Raw genomic sequence first — 20,596 nt, forward strand, 5'->3', positions numbered from 1 at the left:
ATGCAATGAATAATCATTGTCGTACCGGAAGTAGCCAATGTGCTAGGGACGCATCCCAAAACACAACTACTTGATTTGGCGATACTTATAAAGGCGAGCAGAGGGCCGAGCGAGCAGCGATGTCGAAACTTGTAGTCTTTCCGTTCATGGTTTCACTATGAGTCTGCTCCAGAGATAAGAGTCAACTGGATCGGTACACCATTGATCTGAAAGTGGTTTTGATGGAAAAATAAGTCATCTGGTTCATCGCTAGGAATTTCGAGTTTGCATATCTTATCTCTGAGAAGAACAAGATATGAAATCGGTTCATAAGTGCATTTCACCACCGTTAGTATCTAGAATACTAGGATAGTGATTGCTTCACTTTGTCGAGAGTCTTAATGTTCACTCCCAGACAGAAATCCGGGTTCCGGTATAGTTAACGTCCGGCGCGTATGTCGAGTGGTGACTGGCTATCGGGTCTGTTGATGTTGTTAAGTTTTAAGACGCCCGGAGCGTGCGAATGCGATCCTGCGTTGACTTTGCGCTCTATTCTATACCTAGTTACGTTAAACGGAGATGGAGGCAGACTGCCACAACGATCATAGCGAAGCAACGAAGAGAACATTCGCACAGTGCTCTCTGTTTGCAATGACTGCTTTACTAGGCATAAGTGCGTAGGCGGTGGCTGAAACCGTGTAGAACTCAATATGTTATCGGCAATATGATGCTCTAAGACTGTTCCCAAAGCTTCCAGTATCTTCCCCTTTTCTCGCATAACTCAGCATGGCTCCCCTTCTCAACCAAACGGCCCTCGTGTAACACTAAGATCTGGTCGGCATCTACAATAGTGCTGAGTCGGTGTGCAATTACTATCCAAATCCTCCCCCGCCGAAGATTCCCTAACACGCTTTTGATTCGCCCTTCTGTAATTGTGTCAACAGCACTAGTTGCTTCGTCTAACAGCACAATTGGTGCATTCTTGAGCAATGCCCGTGCGATTGCCAATCTCTGCGCCTCACCTCCCGACAGCTTGACTCCGCGCTCACCAACTTGCGTATCATAGCTTTCTGGGTAACGCATGATAGTGTCGTGTATAGCAGCTGCGCGACACGCCTCGTGTACATCTTCATCAGTTGCTGTGCTGCGCGCATACCGCACATTCTCTATGATGGGCGCATTGAAAAACATCGGAGTCTGGGGGACAACGCTTACAGCATTGCGAATGGAACTGATCGTAACATCCCGTATATCCTGATTTGAGAAGGTAATACTGCCAGCTGTGATGTCGTGCATACGCAAGAGCAGTTTTAGTATTGACGACTTGCCGGCACCTGTTTCACCAACGAGCGCGACAACTTGTCCCGCCGAGGCGGTAAACGAGATGTCTTGTAGTGCGTAACGGCCTTCTTCGTACTGGAAAGAAACCTCATCAAAACGAACTTCATTGACACAAGGGGCAAGGGGCAACGCCTCGGGCGCGTCGACGATCGATGGCTTAGTCTTGAGAAGAAAAAGGAGTCTCTCGGCGTCGACAAAGTCGCTCACGAGCCAGCGGAAGTGCTCTGTCAGGAACTTCAGTGGGTAAATGATTGAATCCCAATACGTCAAGAAAAAGACAAAGTCTCCCGGTGATGCTGTTCCGGCAGCGATGTGTCGTAGAACCAGGTAGGCCAGTGTGAAGAAAGTGACAGGTACAAACAATTCCACCAGGGCTTGGATGAGCGCTTGTCGCGCCTCAAATCGCGTCTTGGCCTTCATGTGTTCAGACACTGCACCGGCCAGGTTCCGAGTCTCACGATGGAATTGGTTGAAGTAGACCACGGTCTGCCATCCTTGGATCGCTTGATGTATCTTACGAGTCTCGACTCGCGCTGCCTTCGTCAGCTTCCTCCGGTCGTCAGTTGTGAGTCGGGTTGAAGAAGTTTCCAAAACCAAGTAGGCCACTGACGCGCCAAACAGTACCATTGCCACTGCAGGTCCGAATCTTTGGTAGAAGATAGTGCAGGCAACAATAACATCGATCAAGGGTGGTGCGATGTCAAAAACCACGGACTCTAGCACGTTGCCCACAGCTTCTCCTTGCTCGACCGCCTTCATTATCTCGGCTGAATCCTGTGTTGAATGAAAGTCGATCGATTGTGCCATGACATGATTGAAGGCGGCGTTGGTAAGCCTTTTATACGAGAACTGCTTGATGGGAATTTTCGATAGATCCTGAATGAGACCGAGGCCTGAAGAGCCGTGCAGAACGTCGAGACCAAGGAAAACCAGAAGCTCTTGGACAGGTGCAGATCCAGATGTGACTTTGTCTGCGATTATCCCGAGGGTATAAGGTATCGCGACTTGCATGAGACGCTCTAAAACGAGTGTGATGATGCAGATGAGCAGGCAAAGCTGCACCTTGAAATCCCGACGAGGCACTACGTAGGGTAAGAAAATCGTGAAGTCTCTCAGGTATCCGAGCCACCCTCCTGTATCGCGGAGCCTCTCGGTGCGTGCATCCTTCACATCTTGGTTTTCGTCATTATCATCATCGCTGTCGCTGTCATCGGCTTCCAGATCTCTGCTATATGTGGCGGCGGAAGTCGTTGCTGCCTCGAGCAAGGGGTCGGTATCATATGATCCGTGACCAGGAGTCTTGAAGAGCTGAAACCCCATTCAGATTCCCTAAATAAATGTACGTGACTTCGATCAAGTTACTTGTGTCAAATATATTTATACTTGCACAAAATTTCAGACTGGAGATAGAGAATCTTATATAGGTTAATCCTCGGTGGCTAAGTATAAATTTTACTAAAAGAACTAGATACCTAGTCATATTAAGTATTTGCTTCTCTTATTTACTTTCTACGCAATCTTAGTGCATGTCTACGAAGTTGAAGCCTCGAGGTCGCAGTTCTGTTATGCCAAGCCATTAGCAATGAGTCAACATAAGTTGAACTTGGTTAGATACCTAGCCTAGTCCTAGATAGTTGATTATAGTACCTTGCAATTATACTGCAGGGACCTTCCCATGCGTATGGCCCATGGGTAGATGCTTAGTGTCGAACAAACACAAACCTAGATATCTGACAACTGAGCAAATCTTACGCAAAAGACCCGAGAAAGATTTAGATTAAGGGCGCAAGAGAGAGTCACAAGGGCGAAGGAGCTTACGAACAGGGCAGAATCTTTAAAACTGATATTTTCAAGTATTTCCTAAGGAGTATCCTGGAAGGGGTTTGCTTAACTATCGGGAACCTAGGTTTAATTGTCAGATTTGGGTCTACTACGCGTATGATTGCTATGCATCTTTCTTCGGGTTGGCCCGAAACTCTCCCTTGCACACTATCGTCTCCTGTCGGAAGTCACGAATACAACTCTTTTCAACCGCCCAAATCGCTTGCTCACATGCCGATACGACCTATTCTCAGGCTTTTTGGCATGCTATGGACAATCCCAAGCAATACTCCCCCGAGCTGCCCGTAAGCATTGCAGTATCTTTTATCCCTGGTATTACCTGATTCATTAGCGCTTCCAAAAAGTAGCAATCCTAGCTAACTACATAAGGCAATACCTAGCGCTGGCGAAAGGTATGCGTAATCCAAAATCTAATTGGCCTAGGTAGACCCGCTTCTGAGTCGATTGCAGCAATGCAGCTTGAGGCTGTCATGGACGTTACCAAAAAAAAAATCCGTGCTTTCATTGTGCCCTCGGGAACATTGAATGCAACTATAGCGACAACATGTCCAAAGATAAATATATTCGAATTCTTTAACTCCCCAATCGTATCTATTCTCCGTCCTTGATTTGTTTTCAAACCATCTAACTAAGCCCATGGTGTAAGTAACCTTTACTAGATCGTACAAAGACACGGTCGATCCTGAAGTCATCTATGGTAATACAGTTTCAATAGGAGAGGCTTTGACTACACTATCAGATTATATCATGATATACCATAATACTAATACAAGTAGGTAATATACTAAGTGTTAAATTTTATTTTACCTCATGAATGGAAATCTTAAACAAACCTCCGTGTGCATTCACTCGTGACGTACTTACTTATTACTCATATTTTTAAATTTCTATCAAGTAAAGAATTTTCTCTATGAGGAACAACATGGATAACTGCAAGATTGATAGGATTTACTTTCACTGATTATTTGCCATATCCTCAAAGTCACTCTTTAGCAATCGTACCCCTTGGAAAATCCTGCCCATGTGTGTTCTCTCAATATGCTCACTGTGCTTCCGGACCTTTGAGGTGAGAACCTTCAGGAAGTGTACGGGGCTCTTTGAGAAACCGGAAACCGGCGTTCCAGCCTCGTGCTTTAGGCTGGCAATCATGAATCCGCCCGGTCCAAGTACGACATCCTCGTTCGTGGCTTCCCAAGCGAGGCCGAGCCAGTTGCAGAGCTCTACATAGTCGTCGAAGGATATTAGGTAGAGTTGGCCGGAGAACTGACACAAGCGACTGACAATGGCTCGTGGAATGGATCGATGCACCTTGTCTCTCGAATACGTTGTAGAGATTCAAGTGATCAAGCGAATCGTATCCTAGGTTGACCTTTGCAGAAAACAGATGGAGCTTCACGTGCCTAGATTGCTCAAGGTGTGACAAGAGCTGTTGAACCTCGTAGGGGCTGACGACGATGAGCACATTAGGATTTTTTCGCACGGTCAGGATCCACTGAACAGGTCTTTGGAAAGCATCTTAGAATAGTTCGGGGCCAAACGATCTATCGACAGTCACAGCAAAATCCCGCGTGACCAGTATAGCGCTCGGGAATTCAGACACATCAATTGTTGCGTCGCTGATGTAGTCTCGAGAGTCGCAAACGCCGGGAGAAACGGATCCTTGGGCAATATGCCCTCGACAATAAATTTGTCCAGACCTGGATGGATTGAATTTTCTGCTGGCTTGACCTTGGGAAGTTCCTCCATTTGGTATTCTTGTTCAGCCTCGGGCGCCAATTCCCGCTCTTGTTCTTCATCAAGTGAGGCATGGTGCATTTCTGTGAGCTCGAATTGCTGGCATCGATCCTGAAACACAGCTGCATAGCGCGGGCTGATCCCATTGAACCTTGAAGGAAGGTCTTATTGGCGTGGGCGTGGACGGTATCGCATTTCTAGAGAGGGAGCATCATCCTCTTTGAATTCTTCGCCATATTCCCGTCGACTCTTATCGTCTTGGTCAGTGAGATGATGCCAGATGGGTTGACGCTTAGTAAATCGGAGTCCTTGATTCAGCCAAGTTGGCACTGCTCTGCGAAAATCCTTGCACGTTTCGGTGATAGCCCAAGAGACAACATTCGACACCGTGATTATTTCCGGCGACTTGTCTTCATGGCCACAACTCTGACGGATTTCCTGTTCAATGTGTTTCGATATAAAGAAAATTACACTTTGTCCCTTTCCAAGCTTTCGCATTCTCATACAGGCTTGGGTCAGTCTGTCTTTCGTTACATTGGCACCTGGAGTAACTGCAGCTTGATAATGTGCAGGAAGTCTAAGATCTATACCTCTGGTGTGCGCTTCATCTAGATAAACCAGGCACGGGTCCAGCTGATCCGCATAGGGAGAAGTTTGTAGTTCCTCGACCGTGCCGCCTTTATCGAGTACCATGATTTCATCCTGATCATTCAAGAAGACACCACAGCTTACGTTTTCTCGTCGGATGAATGAAGGCCCAACCATGCCTGTGCGACCTCCAGGTTTGTGGAGTCAATGACTTGAGTCCCGACGTGTAAAATAACCCGGGGTTCAGAACTCATTGTAGTGAGGGCCTCCAAAAAGGACATAGCACTGAAGTTCTGGGCCATCATCTCTCCTGACATTAACGCGATGCCGTTCTCGGGGCGCAATAAATTCTTCAGTACGAGTGCATTGGTATGCCTCTGTTCTGGGAGATCTAGTTGCTCGATGTTGAGAGGGAGAATGTACTTGTAATCATTGTAGTGGAGACTGCTCTAGAGTAACCTCCACTGCATTTGTTGGGAAGCCGTGAATGAGCCTGCTGCTTTTAGGCGTAACGGCCTCTTTATTAGGTGACAGCTCAAACATCTCGAAGCATACCGCCTCAGTATGTCTGCTAATGAAGACGCCGGCATTTGCTCTGTGATTTGTATAACAGCTACGGATGCTGCAGGTCGTTACTTAGCTTCCAGTGTATTGCAAATGAGCTCAAAAAGCATGCCTTTAGCAGAAAGTCCTTGCAGAACATCGCGCACGCCGGCGTCTTTTGAACATCCTTGATTATTCCTCGATGCCCGGAGAAGTTTGAGCATTGAAATACTGGCGTTGATTGCGTTCGCATCGTGGCGGTCTGGAAGGAAGCGCTGCAAGGAATGCAGTACAAATTAGAGGTATTCAAAGGTTGCTTTCGTGACCTCCGGGGAGTTGCCTTTCGTGGGTTTCATGATGATAACAAATCTAGAGCGAAAGGAGTCATAAAGGAGCTGAAGGAGGTCGGCTTTGGGCGCACAAGTTATATCGACGACCCTCGTTTGGTTTGGCGATGTTCGGAACTTTTCCCTCACCTGTTCGAGCATCTGTTGGCGTACTTCACAGGTATACTTTCATCAACATTTAAAGACCCTGATGCTGAAGGAAATATGCCCCGACGCTTATAACCCGCCAAGTGTGAAATTTTGAGATCAATTTTACGCCTCATCACTAACTAAGCTTCACTCCAAGTGCAGGAAAGCCGGAGGTCGGAGCACGCGGCCACCAACAGCACTGAACCCCCAAACACAAAAGAGCCATGGCTGGAGCCCTCAGGTACCGGTGGGGCTACGCGAGCATGAACAAATAGAAATACTGTCTAGATAAACTTAGCGCCAGCATTTATAAAGAGTAGTCAGACTACAATTCTCTTCGTGAGATAAAGTGGAGTGGCATGGATCAACGTCCAGTCCACATGCCTGTCACCTGAACATAGCATTGCGCGAGATTCACCAGGCGAACAAGCAAGCAAGCAAATACAGTAAACACTCAGTGGCTTAATTCGTTGTATTTCAGGATTTTCGGTTCACTCCATCATCTGATACTAAGTGTTCGCGGTTCTCACGTTCCATGGTACTATTGGGCAAATGGTGCACAGACACTTCGGGGCCGGGACATGCGGCCACCGGACAATGCCACCAACTTCTATGACGACCGCGGGAAAAGAAATTCAACTTGAAGACCCCAGGGGTTGTCAAAAACGCCATGTCACCTGGGTAATCTGATTGAATCTTTCACTATGGACAACGTGCAGCTGAACGTCAGCGATTACGATGAGGGTGCCGAGTCGTCGTTGGTATCAGACTCTTGTGTTAGAAATTCCGCGCGTGCGGTCAGTCATCTCTCTTGTTCCACCAACATCAACAAGCACATCTAACTTAAATGCAGTGTGAACCTTGTCGTACACGCAAGGTATGTGCATTATCTCTCGTAATTACCTAGACATTATCTTGACCGTATCGTGTTGACACCAGAAAGACACGATGCGATAGAGCCGTTCCTTGTCTTCAATGTCAACGTACTAGAACCGAGTGTACGTACTTGGCCAACAGACCGAGAGAGAAGCGGACACGCATCCTACTTACCCCTCAGTAGTACGTGGTACCTGCGTCTTAACACCTGCACCTCTTGCTCTTCAAAATATTGCCTTCCCTTGTTCTATTTTCCTTCCACAGAGCCCCTGGTTGAACAAGCAAAATGAAACATTCTGATACAATTTGAACTGTATAGCGAGAAAAAGATCGATCAGATCGATCACCGCCTCGAGGCTATGACCCAGTTGTTGAGAGATCTCAAAACGCAGAGCTCGAGGGTCAGCAATAACAGAGGGTCACGTTGCGACCCCTCAGGAACAACCTGTGTTCTTTCTACAAATGCACCCTCCCCCAGCTACTCAGATTCTGCCACAACCCCAATCGTGGAAGGGCAGTCGTCCTTGTCTGCTCACTCTGTATTCGTCAACGAGTTTGTACAGAATTTTGTGACGACTGACCTACTTGGGCAGCCTGACCCAGAGACCCGTAGAACGCTGGATGCTCTTTCAACCATAGCTAATGACTCTAATCCATCCAATATATTGAGCGAGCCCGTGGCAGCGCGTGTAAAGCTACCGAGCCAAGCGCAGCGGCGTGATTTACCCCCTATCCAGAAAGCTGTATCACTCATTCGTATCGCAAAAGGTAAGTGTCTTGCACCTCATGAGAGAGTAATTCAGGCACGACCTCTAACCTACGCTTTTGTGTAATAGTCCAACGGCTTGCTGGCTCAGGGTGGGTCTACGAATACATCACGATGAAGTCTTTTGGGGATTTATGTCTCGAGGTTTATTTCGCAGATCAGTTTTCACCCTTTGACTTCATTAGCGTCAATGCTGGCCTATATTCTCTCTTTTGGGACTTTGCTTGTGTGGCTGACATCTCCGAAAACGAAAAGGAGCAACACCTTTCATATGCTCGCTTGTGTCGCGATAACCTCGAGGCTGGGCTAGCAAATCTTCCGTTACATATACCAGCAGCACCAAACGTGGTTGCTGCTCTTCTCTTCGCTGTATGTCCTGTATCGTAGAGATGATTGCTCCCAGACTAACAGCCTCCTAGGCTTTCTATGCAATTGGGTCATCAAAGTCCTTACTATGCTGGTCTCTGTCATCCAAAGCGTCAGAATTATGTCAAACTTTAGGTTACCACCGAACTGTATGCATCAATGGTAAAAACCCTGAAGACCATAGATACACGCAATTTCTATTCTGGAGCACCTACTATGTGGACAAGAGTCTCTCCCTTCGTCTCGGTAGAGCTTCAACCATTCCAGAGTGGGATATAGGCATCGATCTTCCATCGCCACCCAGCGTTGGGCAAGAATCTGTTCTTGCTTACTTCGTCTTGTGGATTAAACTTGCGAGGTGCCAAGGCAACATCTATGAATATCTCTATTCTCCTGGATCGATAAATCAACCAGACTCCGTCCGCCAATCCAGAATTGAACTACTTAGATCAACTCTACATGATTTGGAGCACGAGACACAAACGACAATGGTATGTGGAGCAAAAATCGGGCTTTGAGATCGTGTGTTGCAGGAAACTAACATTGATCACAGAATAAATGGCTCAAAGTGTCGAAGGAGAATGCAGGCGAAAATCTCATGGACTTTTATGCTACCTCAGATGCGGTCCTTCGGCTATCGCTTCTTACCCATGTCTACCGAGCTGCCCCACGAGCACCCCATTGCTTGACAACATTCAGCTCAGATTGCGTACAAGTCGCAAGGGCGACCATAGCGAAGCATCATGAATGCATGGAAATCATTCAGAAAGGCAACAACCTCTACTTCTCTACGTACATTCATTGGTGAGTAGCGGAGATAATCGCGAATTGCACACAGGTACTCACATCTGCAGGACACTTCTCTTTGCACCTTTCGTTCCGATCATAGTAGTATTCTGCAATGTCATGGAAACCCGAGACCATGCGGACCTTGCACGTCTCGAAGCATTTTTGAAGTCAATTGAATCCGCATCAGCCGTTTCAGAGCCGGCTGCGAAAATGCACAAGCTTTTCCAGGTACTCTATAACATTGCAGTCAGATACATTGAGGTGCGGGCGGAAGAAACAGAAGCGCAGCTGGCTGCTCTTGGACTTCCACACGCCCGGACATACTCGGCAAATCAATCATTTGTACAGTCGTTGGGAAGTCACGAAGAAGTACAACCGGATCTTATTCATGACCCTAGAAACAGTGAGATCAACACCGACGAGCTTCAATGGGCAGTGAATCCGATGTTTTGGATGGGTAACGGAGCGGAGTTGGAAAATTGGTTCTATGACAACCAATCTTCCATGGAAACGTTGCAGGATATGGATGTAAGCTCTACGATGAGAGAGTAGTAAGGACCGCATCTTTTATGACTCCCTGTGGTACAGTCATTAAAAGTCTTACATAACTTTATTGTGCACGTACGGAACGTGGTGCTTTGCTGTGGGAGTTTATGTTCTTGGGATTACTTTGGAAACAACTCAATCACCGCCGATTAGATGCCCCACAACGTACACTTTCCAACAAATTCAAATTATGATTATGTGGCTACTGTTTGGCCTAAAACCCCTGTAACACCTCCCCACGGGAGATAAGACCAGTTTTCCTAAAGCAAATCGTGTCGAGTGATGGGAAAGAACTGGCTATGATTATACAAAAGAATCGAAAATAATCCAACACCAACTGAAATGAAGCTCCAAAATACTGGCCATTTACGTGAATGTGTCATTTTGTGGCGCTCCAGGGCCTCAGAGTGACGTGAAGGAAGGGGAAGGTCCTCGATAACGGGGCCAGTGAGAGTGTTTTTAATGACGAGTTTAAAGATCAGACTCTGTCCAAAGCGGGGGAAGAAATGGTTGACAAAGATCCGCGAAGCTACGGTCTCTTTGATCGACGCAGAATTTGTCTTGCGGCCCTGGTTAACTGCATCAACGGCGCGTTGGAAGCGCTTCGCTTGGATATCGGTAAACATCGCGGTGATGTCTTCTTCGTTGAGCGGCGTATCAGACCCGTGGGCCTTTATCGTTGCAACGAGCGAATTTGTCAGAACTGCTGAGGTTTCCATGGCGCCGTTTCCACCTTGGGCGCTGATCGGGTGCAACTGTTGAAATTTTCGGTCAGTAGCCATTATTTAATGACTGCCTGTTGCATGGCTTACCTTGTGAGCAGCATCTCCGATCGTAATGATCCGGCGGTAATGCCAGCGAGGAAAAACATGATCTTCAGTGCTCACGAGAGACGTTTGCAACCTATTTTCATAGAGATCCTCGAATAACATGTCGTCCGTAAGGCGATCTTGGAAATGCTTCTCCGCCAGAGCTCGTTCGTCCTCTTTCGAAAATTTGGGGATATCTTTGCCGAACACTTTGTCCAAGGGCGCGAATAAAAACCAATAAATGCGGTCCTCTGGTGCAGATATGATCATATAGTTACAGTTCTTGAAGAACGCATTGATTTGAAGAGGTGACTTTGGTAGGGCGGCTGGCTTTCTCGAAATGCCGAAGATGCACTTCGATTCACACTGGAGGTCTGCAAATGCTTTTAGTAATTTCGATGATGGTAACAGGAACTACAAACCTTGAAATGGGTCAGATGAAAACAGATTTGACTGTTCCTCATGTGCTGCTCTCCACATTTCCTGTCTGACGGTGCTGTGGATGCCATCAGCTCCAACTACAAAGTCTCCGGTATACGTCGATCCATCTTTTGTGACCACAGTCACTTTGTCCTGGTGATTTTCCACTCGGTTCACACGCTTGTTCGTAAGAACTCTTTCCGGGAATTTGAGATTATCGAACAGAACTTGGATCACGGATTGGCGATCGACGAATATCTGCGGATATCCAATTCTAAAGGTGTCAGTCAGCATCATTTACACAATCGTTGCTCTGAATGAGGGACATACCTCTCTTCCAACTTCTCAGAAAATGTTACAGGTTTTGGATCATCCCAAGCTCCCCCTCCGAAAAGCCGCATGCTAGCTTTGTAGTATGTGTTTCCAGCAATCTTCTGAATCCTTTCGTAACATCCAAGTTGATCCAAAATGCGTAGTCCACTCGGAAGCAAACCGAGACTTGCGCCAAGCTGGGGTGCAATGGTAGAATGACCTTCGAGAAGAACATAATCGATGTCGAATTTCTCGAGCATGTTGGCAAGGGATAAGCCGGAAATGCTCCCTCCAACAATGATAACTTTAACGCCCATATTGAATGCTATGACACAGGAAAGGACTGAACTTGCAATTGAGAAGGTATGAGCTTATAACACAAAAGCACTTTCAGAGTATAAATACACGTTGAAGCAGACGTCTCGGTGGTGCATCGGCCGGAATCGGGAGTCTCGGACACCAGACAAATCTTGCGCTGGAGTACTAAGGGCGCTGCGTGGCAGCCAATCTATGTTAGCGTAATACTTCATGTTTCCAGTCGGATGCCAAGGAAGTCTCGGTGAATGTTCCGGATTGAATGATGCCACAGGCTTTCCTTAGATGTTTGGTTTCTTGAAATCTATGTTACGTTTGAAAGAGTAGAATACGATCTCCGACTGCAGGGAAAATGCATCAAAATCATATAGCAAAGGGTCAATGAGGATTGATGTAGGTTAATGTGTTGACCACAACAAGATCTCTTCGGTATCAGCTTTTTGCATCTTACAGCTTTAGCAGTCAACCTCCCAAGAAAGAATTTTGAATCTTTGTCGAAATAAGTAGAGACCTCCTTGAACTCCTACACATTATCCTTACCGTAGCTCCCAGTCACATTGGGTTCTTGGGCAATTTTATTCGTTAACTAACGTAGCACCAGTGCATTCCATCTGTGGGCCATATTCAGTGGTTTGGCCCTGGACTCGCGACCCATCTTGATTGCAGCAACACCTTCAGCGGTATGATCCCAAATTGGCTGGAAGATATTGCCTGCAGAGATCATCACTCACAGGGAAGGATGACACACTGTCACAGTGGCCAGTCTGTTCGGTCACTGAGTGGAGCGGCGGGGTTTGCGGGCTCCAGCGCCGTGATGTCAAATTTGACGCAAGGTACTTGTCACATGCTCGCTGTCCTCTTTGAGATAGGCAACGGAACGGTTTTTGCGGGTTCCGGGACTGCCCAATGAGGCAATGAGCTTTACCCCTTTCGTCACCATTTATTTACATATCATTGACCAAGTTGTGTCTGCTGTTCTTTAATAGCCCTATATAATTCGTTTAACATACATTGTTCCTTCACCGTTTAACTCATTTGTATTTTAATTGTACTATATGTGTCTCTTCATGTGCTTTGGCTGCTCCTCGAAATACAAGATCGTCAAACAGTCCACCCGAATAGTCGCCATTCAATCCCTGTTAACATCTAATTAGATTCTGGAAGGAACTAGCATCTCGGGAACGCGCAGTCTAAAGATGAGTGCAAAGGGGGAGGAGGAGAAGAAAATCAAGAACTCCGTGGAAGAGAGTCATGCTGCCACCGTCGCTGACCGCCTCGACGTAGATTCCCCTCAAGAGCAGTCTGGCTTTGCAGCATACACAAGGATCTTCAAGTATGGAAGCTCAATCGACTATATGTTGCAAGGCATCGCCATTGCGGCTGCCGTTGTTTCTGGCGCTGGAATCGCCCTGCAAAATCTTATCTTCGGAGAGTTCATTACCATCCTTACCCAATTCACCTCCGGAGAATCTGCACCAGGCCAATTTCGCGAGGACGCAGCAGAACTTGCTCTTTATTTCGTCTATCTAGGAATCGGAAGATTCATACTATCTTATATCTACAACACACTGTTGACTTACACCTCTTATCGCATAACTCGAAACATTCGGCATCATTACCTTAAAGCTGCGCTCAGCCAAGAAATCGCATTTTTCGATATCGGCAGCGGTGGCTCGATAGCCACACAGGCTACCTCTAACGGCCGATTGATTCAAGGTGGGATCAGCGAGAAGTTCGGTCTGACGTTCCAAGGCCTCTCTTCCTTCATTACCGCCTTCATCATCGCCTTCGTCGCCCAATGGAAGCTCACCCTTATCTGTCTGTGCATTGCGCCCGCAACCCTCATCGTCAATGGCGCTGCTGCTGGTATGATGGCTGGTTATGAGACCAGGATGCTTGAGATATTTGCGCAGTCGAACTCCTTTGCTGAGGGTATTCTTTCTAGCGCACGTACAATATCTGCTTTCGGCATGCACCAGAACCTAGTCGGGAATTTCGACAGCTATTTGATCGACGCCCACAATGTTGGAAAGAAGATCTCACCACTCTTTGGTATTTTGTTCTCTTCCGAATACTGCATCATTTACCTCGGTTATGGGTTGGCCTTCTGGCAGGGTATTCGGATGCTGGCTCGGGGTGAGATTCATAATGCTGGCACAATATTCACGTAAGTGTCCTATGATTGTTATCCTGCTGGAGCATACGTGCTAACGTCGCAGTGTCCTTTTGTCGGTTATCATCGCGGCTACCAGTCTCACAACCCTCGCACCGTACTCAATTGACTTCACAAGGGCTACAGCAGCGGCAGCCAAACTGTTCGATTTGATCGATAGGAAATCTCAAATCGACCCCTTCAATACAAATGGCAAGCAGCCAGTGGAGACAATTGGAAATATTGAGCTCCAGGATATCACCTTCGCATACCCGACGCGGCCAGGTGTCACTATTCTTAACAAGTTCTCTCTTAAGATCCCTGCTGGCAAAGTCACAGCTCTAGTGGTAGGTTCAACTTTTCTCTGCACGTGAATGGGCGCTGACTGCTAGACAGGGTCAATCGGGCTCAGGTAAAAGTACTATTATCGGCCTCATCGAGCGATGGTACAATGTCCAGTCTGGCTCTATCACCCTAGATGGTTGTCCAATTCAGGAATTGAATCTCAGTTGGCTTCGGAGGAATGTCCGCCTTGTTCAGCAGGAGCCCGTCTTATTTCAAGGATCCGTATTCGACAACATCAAGCACGGCCTCGTCGGTACACAGTGGGCAAATGTCACACGCCAGGAGCAAATGGAGCGCATCCAGGAAGCTTGCAAAATCGCGTTTGCACACGATTTCATTTCTGGCCTTCCCAACGGATATGATACTGAGATTGGACAGCGCGGTGGCTTACTTTCTGGTGGTCAGAAGCAGCGTATTGCTATTGCCCGTAGCATTGTGTCTCAGCCTAAGATCCTTCTCCTTGATGAGGCTACTAGTGCATTAGACCCTAATGCTGAAGGTATTGTTCAGCAAGCACTTGACAAGGCCTCTGAGGGTCGCACAACAGTCGTTATTGCGCATAAACTCGTTACCATTCGAAAGGCTGATAATATCGTCGTCATGGCTAAGGGGAAGATCATCGAGGCGGGTTCCCACGAGGTATTGATGGCCAAGGGCGAAGCTTATGCACGTCTCGTCCAAATCCAGAATCTCAATGTGCCGGAGGCTGTATCTCCAGATGATATAGTAGTTGAAGAAACACCCAACTCAAAGCTGGAGTCCCTTGACTTGACCAGGACTGCGACACAGTACGCTGTTTCCGTAGATCAACGTATGGAAACTCAAAAAGAGCGTGATAACTACGATCACCACGGCCAGCAGGGAATCCTAAACGTCATTACCCGTCTCATCCGGCTGACACCTGAACTTGCCTGGACGTACTTCATCGTGTTTGCTGGGTGTGTTTTAGCTGGTAGATACCGTCTCTGTGCCAGTTCTATACGACCATGCTGACAGTCTCCAGGTGCCACTTTCCCTGGCCAGGCAATTTTGCTCGCCCATATCATGGAAATATTCCCCCTTCAAGGCCGAGAAATGGAAGACAAAGGAAGTTTTTATGCTACTATGTACATCGTCCTTGCCGTCGGCTGTTTCATCGCCTACTTTGCTCTCGGATATGCTACCAATGTCGTCGCGCAGCAACTGAGTCACAAGCTGCGCAAACTCGGTCTCCATCACATGCTCCGCCAGGATCTTCAATTCTTCGACCGCACGGAGAATAACGCAGGTGCTCTTACCAGTCGGGTCGACTCCAACCCGCAGTCAGTCCTAGAGTTGATGGGCTACAACATCGGACTCATTCTCGTCGCGGTATTCAACATCAGCGCCTGCAGCATACTGGCTATCGTGTATAGCTGGAAGTTTGGCTTAGTCGTTGTGTGTGCTGGTCTCCCACCACTTGTCACTGCCGGCTACTTGAAAATTCGATTTGACGCGAAGCTCGACCGGGATGTTTCTAAACGCTACTCTGCAAGTGCCTCCATCGCATCAGAAGCAATAACTGCCATTCGTACTGTGTCCTCGCTCACTATCGAGGAATCTGTCCTTGAAAAGTATACTGAAGAACTTGATCAAGCCGTGGCACACTCCAAGAAGCCGCTGTTCACCTTAATGCTATGCTTTGCTTTCACTCAAGCCATTGAGTATTGGTTCATGGCTCTTGGATTCTGGTACGGCTGCCGTCTCCTGTCGTTTGGGGAAATCAGCCCGTACGCCTTCTTCGTTGCCTTTATGGGTGTCTTCTACTCGGGACAGTCAGCTGCACAGCTCTTCCAATTCTCGACGAGTATCACCAAGGGTATCAACGCAGCCAACTACATCTTCTGGCTCGAGGAGCTTCAGCCAACTATCCAGGAGACTCCAGAAAACCGCGACAACACTCCCAGCTCAGGAGATGCAATCGACATGAACAATCTTCGATTCAGCTATCCCCTCCGCCCTGAGACCACAGTTCTAAAAGGCGTTGATCTCGAGGTATTTCACTCTAGCATGTTCCACACATTAAGTCGACTAACAATCGTATAGATTCGAAGAGGCCAATTCGTTGCATTTGTCGGTGCATCCGGGTGTGGCAAATCAACCATGATCGCACTACTCGAGCGCTTCTACGATCCTTCGTCCGGCGCAATCAATATTGACAGTGTCTCGCTGACTACGCTCAACCCGCACGCGTTCCGCCGTCTCGTGACCCTTGTGCAGCAAGAACCTACCCTGTTCCAAGGCACTATCCGTGAGAACGTCGCGCTAGGCGTCAGCGACTCGGACATCGATACCGCAGCCTCAGACTTCAATGGTCGGATCGAAGAAGCGCTGCGTGCGGCCAACGCATGGGACTTCGTGTCCTCTCTACCTGAAGGCCTGGCTACGGATGTTGGGTCCAGCGGCGCGCAGCTGTCTGGTAGGCAGAAGCAGCGCATCGCTATTGCGCGAGCGCTGATTCGCAAGCCGAAGATCCTACTGCTTGATGAGGCAACAAGTGCGCTTGATACGGAGAGCGAGAAGATAGTACAAGGTGCATTGGCACGGGCTGCAATGGAGAGCGACAGGATTACCATTGCTGTTGCGCACCGCTTGAGCACTGTCAAGGACGCTGATCTGATTTGCGTCTTCTACAGGGGTAAGATCGCGGAGATGGGAATGCACAAGGATCTGCTCGCGCAAGGTGGCATGTATTCGAAGATGTGTGAAGCTCAGTCGTTGGAATAGTTGGTGCTTTCATTGGCCAACAAGATCATTGAGACTCGTGCGTTGCTGAGCAGTCTGGCTCCCATTCTTGATGAGGAATGGTAAAAGTTACACTCAATCATATGTTTCATATCCCCCTGGTTTATCTATACCCTATCTAATCACTTCATAATGTAGGATGCTATCTCCACATTCTCTCTCACACAGTGTCCTTTGTTGCAGTGCTATGTGTTATCTGTCAGATATACAGACGTGCAGTATTGGTTTAAGGGTCATTGAAGCATATTCAACGTCAATTTACTTGATGTGCTTACTGGCTGAATTTCATTGTGGCGCTTCCCTCTTTTACACACTGTGTGCAATGATGAGAGTCAAACACCCACATCGAGGACGACACTGCTGATTCTTAATTTTCTCCAAGAACAATTGATGACGGGGCAGACCCACATTGGACCTATGATTCGATTACATGGTCTCTCTGACTTCAAGAGCCTTGTGCAGGTAATATCTCTCGTACCATTGGTTGATGAACTTGTAAAATACAAATAGTCGTTACCATGCAGTTGCATAACTACGCCGGCTATATTCTCAGAAGGTCACTTCGGATCCCATTTTACTTCTTCGTGTACAGCCCGAAACTTTCGCCAACACTCCACTTACTTCAATGTGGAAGATCGCCAATGGCAGCCCATGAGTCATGTTCTTCCTCAGACTGCATGATTTACACTGACGTGGCAGGAGAACCCTACTTCGCAACAATCAATGAACATGGTCTTCTACAATATTTGCTGGCTGAAGATGGCAGAATGGGACAAGCTATAGATGGTCACCGTCAAATAGGTGGACGGCGAATTACTCCGGTAAAGCAAGTAGCTTCTTTCAATTCGCGGTTCTTATGAATGCTTTTAAACTTTAATTCACCTTGCTTTGTTACAAGAATACCTTGAACCACGCCAACGCAATGTTGGGCGAAAGCTATGAAGTTCGACGATCATCAGTAATGCATTAGAAAGTACAGTTGACGTGGAAATTTGATAGAAATTCTAGGATTCACCCTGCAGAAGTACACTGGAAGGGCATTTCAGCCTTGTGGGTGGCTGATGCAGTAGAAGCTGGAATTGCTGTTGCCAAGCGACGGTTATATATTCATCCGAACAGGGTACTCCAGCCGGGTTACAGTGGTCATCATCTCACTTACCGCCATATTTCCGCCAAAGTTCAGCCTGATGACCATTTTGCTTTTGAATGGCCGAACATCTCACCAGAAGCCGTGGGGATGTGTCCCATTATTGCGTTCAGATCTAACACCGCAGTCTGGAGATGTCAGTACATAGCATCTACTCTTCCGATGGCGATGGGGCCAGTCCGACCCGAAGTGCTCCATCTCCCGATCCGTTAGTCGCAGGCTCAGAAACAACAGCGACCCCTCTTGCACCAGTCAGCCTTACCGCCGGCCTCAGCCTTGCTAGCCGGCCACCGCCATTGTATTCATCAACACCTAAACAACGTATGTAGATTATCACGATACATTCTTCAAGCCCATGGCATGAACACAACATGCGCTAACCCATTTCCATCTTGCAGTCGATGCCTCCAGCTACATCAAGCGAATCTGCGATCATGCAACTACCAGCGCAAGAGACTCGCTCTACCAAGGTCAAGACTGGTCAGACCTAGCAAAATGGTTAAGTTCACGACCAACATCTTATATGTCCCCGAAATCAACACCAAGTTTCGCTTGGCTCTATATGTTGGATGGCAAAGTCGAGGAGTCGGCGCACATCGCAGGACATGAGTTGGCCCTGCCTTTGAAGGACAGCTTGGGGGTAAGTGGTCCGGATACTAACGTGCTGGTATTTCTTAGAGGCTATCCTAGTCCCGAGTGGGTGAGCCAGATTGGAGCACGCTTCCGTATCGACCCAGAGGTTTTCTACAGACATCTCTCCTTCTTCCATCACCACCAAGCTCTTCTTAGGCAGTCCCCCTTCGTCCTGCCAAGCTCCCAAACTTCCATCTTCCACCTGACCTTGACAACTGTAGGCCATTATGACGCGCCAGTAGGCGAGAGCGTGTCAAAAATAAGGTCGACAGCTGCAAGGGGCATGGGAAAGTATCTTTCCAGTCTCAAGGGTTCTCATTGGAAAACCGGAAACTCCATTGTTCGTGCATTCGATGTACACAGCGAGAGTATATTTAGTCTTGAACAACTCGTCACTGTATATGTGTCGCAAGAGAAGAGCGACGGGAGATGGACAGGTCAGTCACTGCAACAATGAATGGGGTTACGCTAATTCCTCAACTAGCGTTGATATGGCTCGACTCGGGGGATGATTTGTTGCAAAGCCCCCCTGGGCCGTGGGTACATCTAGGTCTTCATCAGGGGGCTTCGATTTTCCCAGTGACAATGTTCAAACGTATGATTTCCCTTAAAGGCGCAAAACACAGGCTGTTCCCATCTGGCTCTCCAGTACACAGCGACAAGGGGCGACCTCAGAGCGTCTCGTTGCTCCCGTTGTGTTATGGTAGATCTTTGAATGCGAAACGAATGAGCGAGGACTCTTTATATGCACTACACGAATTATTCCAATTCTGGGGAACTTCAGAGGTCCAATTTCTGAATGTTGTCGCCTCAGGTTTGGATGCGCTTGACATAGAACCGGGAAAATATGTGTCGACAATGCTGGAAGTCCAACACACCCTAGACTTCTACAAGGACATCCTGAACCGTCATGCCAACTCCACTATGGATGTCCTCCAACTGATTGAGACACGTGATATCCTAGATTGGCCTCGATCTTCGGCAAACAAACCCGAACTGATGGCCGAACAACTGCACCGCGACATCCGCTACATCCTCGATAGGACCCACGCGTTGCAAGAGCAATGCAAAATGTCCATGACTGCTCTCACAAATCAGGCGAGCTTGCAAGAAGCAAGGAATGCTATTTTACAAGGCCAGCGGGTATATCGACTGACGTTACTCGCCTTCATATTCATCCCTCTGTCCTTTTGTACTTCAATTTTCGGAATGAACTTCGTTACCTTCGATCAGTCGCGCAAGGGTATTTATACCTTCTTTTCAGTAACGGCTCCTGTATTATTGTTGTCCTTGGCGATGTTCAATTTGGATCGTGGAACTGTTTGGAAATTTCTCTCGGGCGCAAGCCTGGGGAAGAAGCGCAGGTTGAGGAAGACTTATGCTGCAGTCGCTGGTTCTCCTTGATTTTTTCCTTGATTTCCTCATTTTTTTTTTTTCAAGCTTCTGTCCCCCTCCCTTAAACAGATCGTACGGCCTGAATTCCTATAGTTCAGCTATCGTTTTCCCGTTTTCACTGTTCCGAATCACAATTCTTCAGAGAGTGAATTTTCTGTTATTTCCTTTGTCTTATATTGTTGTTTCCTGGACAACACGCTCTTCGGTTTTCTTGATGGCATGGTATTTGCTTTTCTTGATGACAATTTTCTTTACTCGTTAGCGGGTGGTGAGTCAAATGGAATGAATACATTTTGCCCTTTACATCAGGACATGACGTGATTACTTTTCCGTCGACGGGAGACAGATCAGCAAGTTTTACCTACGCCACTGTAGCTCCGAGTCGCTCAATTCACTCAACGACGACAGCAGCTTGGCAAGCTTCATCTCCAGTTCTACTTTGTCGCAGATGCATACGCA

The 20,596-nt window shown here is 47.5% G+C and overlaps 6 protein-coding genes across 6 annotated transcripts; 3 read left to right on the forward strand and 3 right to left on the reverse strand.

Annotated features, from left to right (window-relative positions):
* Positions 1-524: 524 nt before the first annotated feature.
* On the reverse strand, positions 525-2,806 carry BU24DRAFT_427098 (P-loop containing nucleoside triphosphate hydrolase protein). Its single transcript, XM_033529140.1, has one exon. The coding sequence runs from the start codon at positions 2,638-2,640 to the stop codon at positions 712-714; it is 1,929 nt and encodes a 642-aa protein (XP_033379249.1). The 5' UTR covers positions 2,641-2,806; the 3' UTR covers positions 525-711.
* A 1,872-nt stretch (positions 2,807-4,678) lies between these two features.
* BU24DRAFT_436272 (uncharacterized protein) lies at positions 4,679-5,738 on the reverse strand (the record flags this gene model as incomplete). The annotated part of the gene is made up of 4 exons (XM_033530144.1): positions 4,679-4,778; positions 4,817-5,060; positions 5,145-5,623; positions 5,659-5,738. 4 exons carry the CDS (start codon positions 5,736-5,738, stop codon positions 4,679-4,681), a joined length of 903 nt encoding a protein of 300 aa, XP_033379250.1.
* A 1,395-nt stretch (positions 5,739-7,133) lies between these two features.
* On the forward strand, positions 7,134-10,039 carry BU24DRAFT_427102 (uncharacterized protein). Its single transcript, XM_033529141.1, has 8 exons — positions 7,134-7,300; positions 7,357-7,380; positions 7,447-7,562; positions 7,699-8,147; positions 8,216-8,514; positions 8,565-9,002; positions 9,065-9,315; positions 9,366-10,039. Exons 1-8 carry the CDS (start codon positions 7,208-7,210, stop codon positions 9,850-9,852), a joined length of 2,157 nt encoding a protein of 718 aa, XP_033379251.1. The 5' UTR covers positions 7,134-7,207; the 3' UTR covers positions 9,853-10,039.
* A 67-nt stretch (positions 10,040-10,106) lies between these two features.
* On the reverse strand, positions 10,107-11,704 carry BU24DRAFT_454448 (FAD/NAD(P)-binding domain-containing protein; the record flags this gene model as incomplete). The annotated part of the gene is made up of 4 exons (XM_033531319.1): positions 10,107-10,601; positions 10,659-11,029; positions 11,078-11,349; positions 11,406-11,704. The coding sequence occupies 4 exons, from the start codon at positions 11,702-11,704 to the stop codon at positions 10,107-10,109; spliced, it is 1,437 nt and encodes a 478-aa protein (XP_033379252.1).
* Positions 11,705-12,898: 1,194 nt separating this feature from the next.
* Positions 12,899-16,944, forward strand: BU24DRAFT_466671 (multidrug resistance protein; the record flags this gene model as incomplete). Its single annotated transcript, XM_033532386.1, has 5 exons — positions 12,899-13,869; positions 13,922-14,201; positions 14,251-15,151; positions 15,203-16,212; positions 16,264-16,944. The coding sequence occupies 5 exons, from the start codon at positions 12,899-12,901 to the stop codon at positions 16,942-16,944; spliced, it is 3,843 nt and encodes a 1,280-aa protein (XP_033379253.1).
* A 1,166-nt stretch (positions 16,945-18,110) lies between these two features.
* Positions 18,111-20,440, forward strand: BU24DRAFT_427104 (uncharacterized protein). The gene is made up of 3 exons (XM_033529142.1): positions 18,111-18,430; positions 18,508-19,179; positions 19,227-20,440. The coding sequence occupies exons 1-3, from the start codon at positions 18,244-18,246 to the stop codon at positions 20,144-20,146; spliced, it is 1,779 nt and encodes a 592-aa protein (XP_033379254.1). The 5' UTR covers positions 18,111-18,243; the 3' UTR covers positions 20,147-20,440.
* The last annotated feature ends 156 nt before the right edge of the window (positions 20,441-20,596 follow it).

This window comes from Aaosphaeria arxii (genome assembly GCF_010015735.1).
Source record: "Aaosphaeria arxii CBS 175.79 unplaced genomic scaffold BU24scaffold_10, whole genome shotgun sequence".
Taxonomy (NCBI): domain Eukaryota; kingdom Fungi; phylum Ascomycota; class Dothideomycetes; order Pleosporales; genus Aaosphaeria; species Aaosphaeria arxii.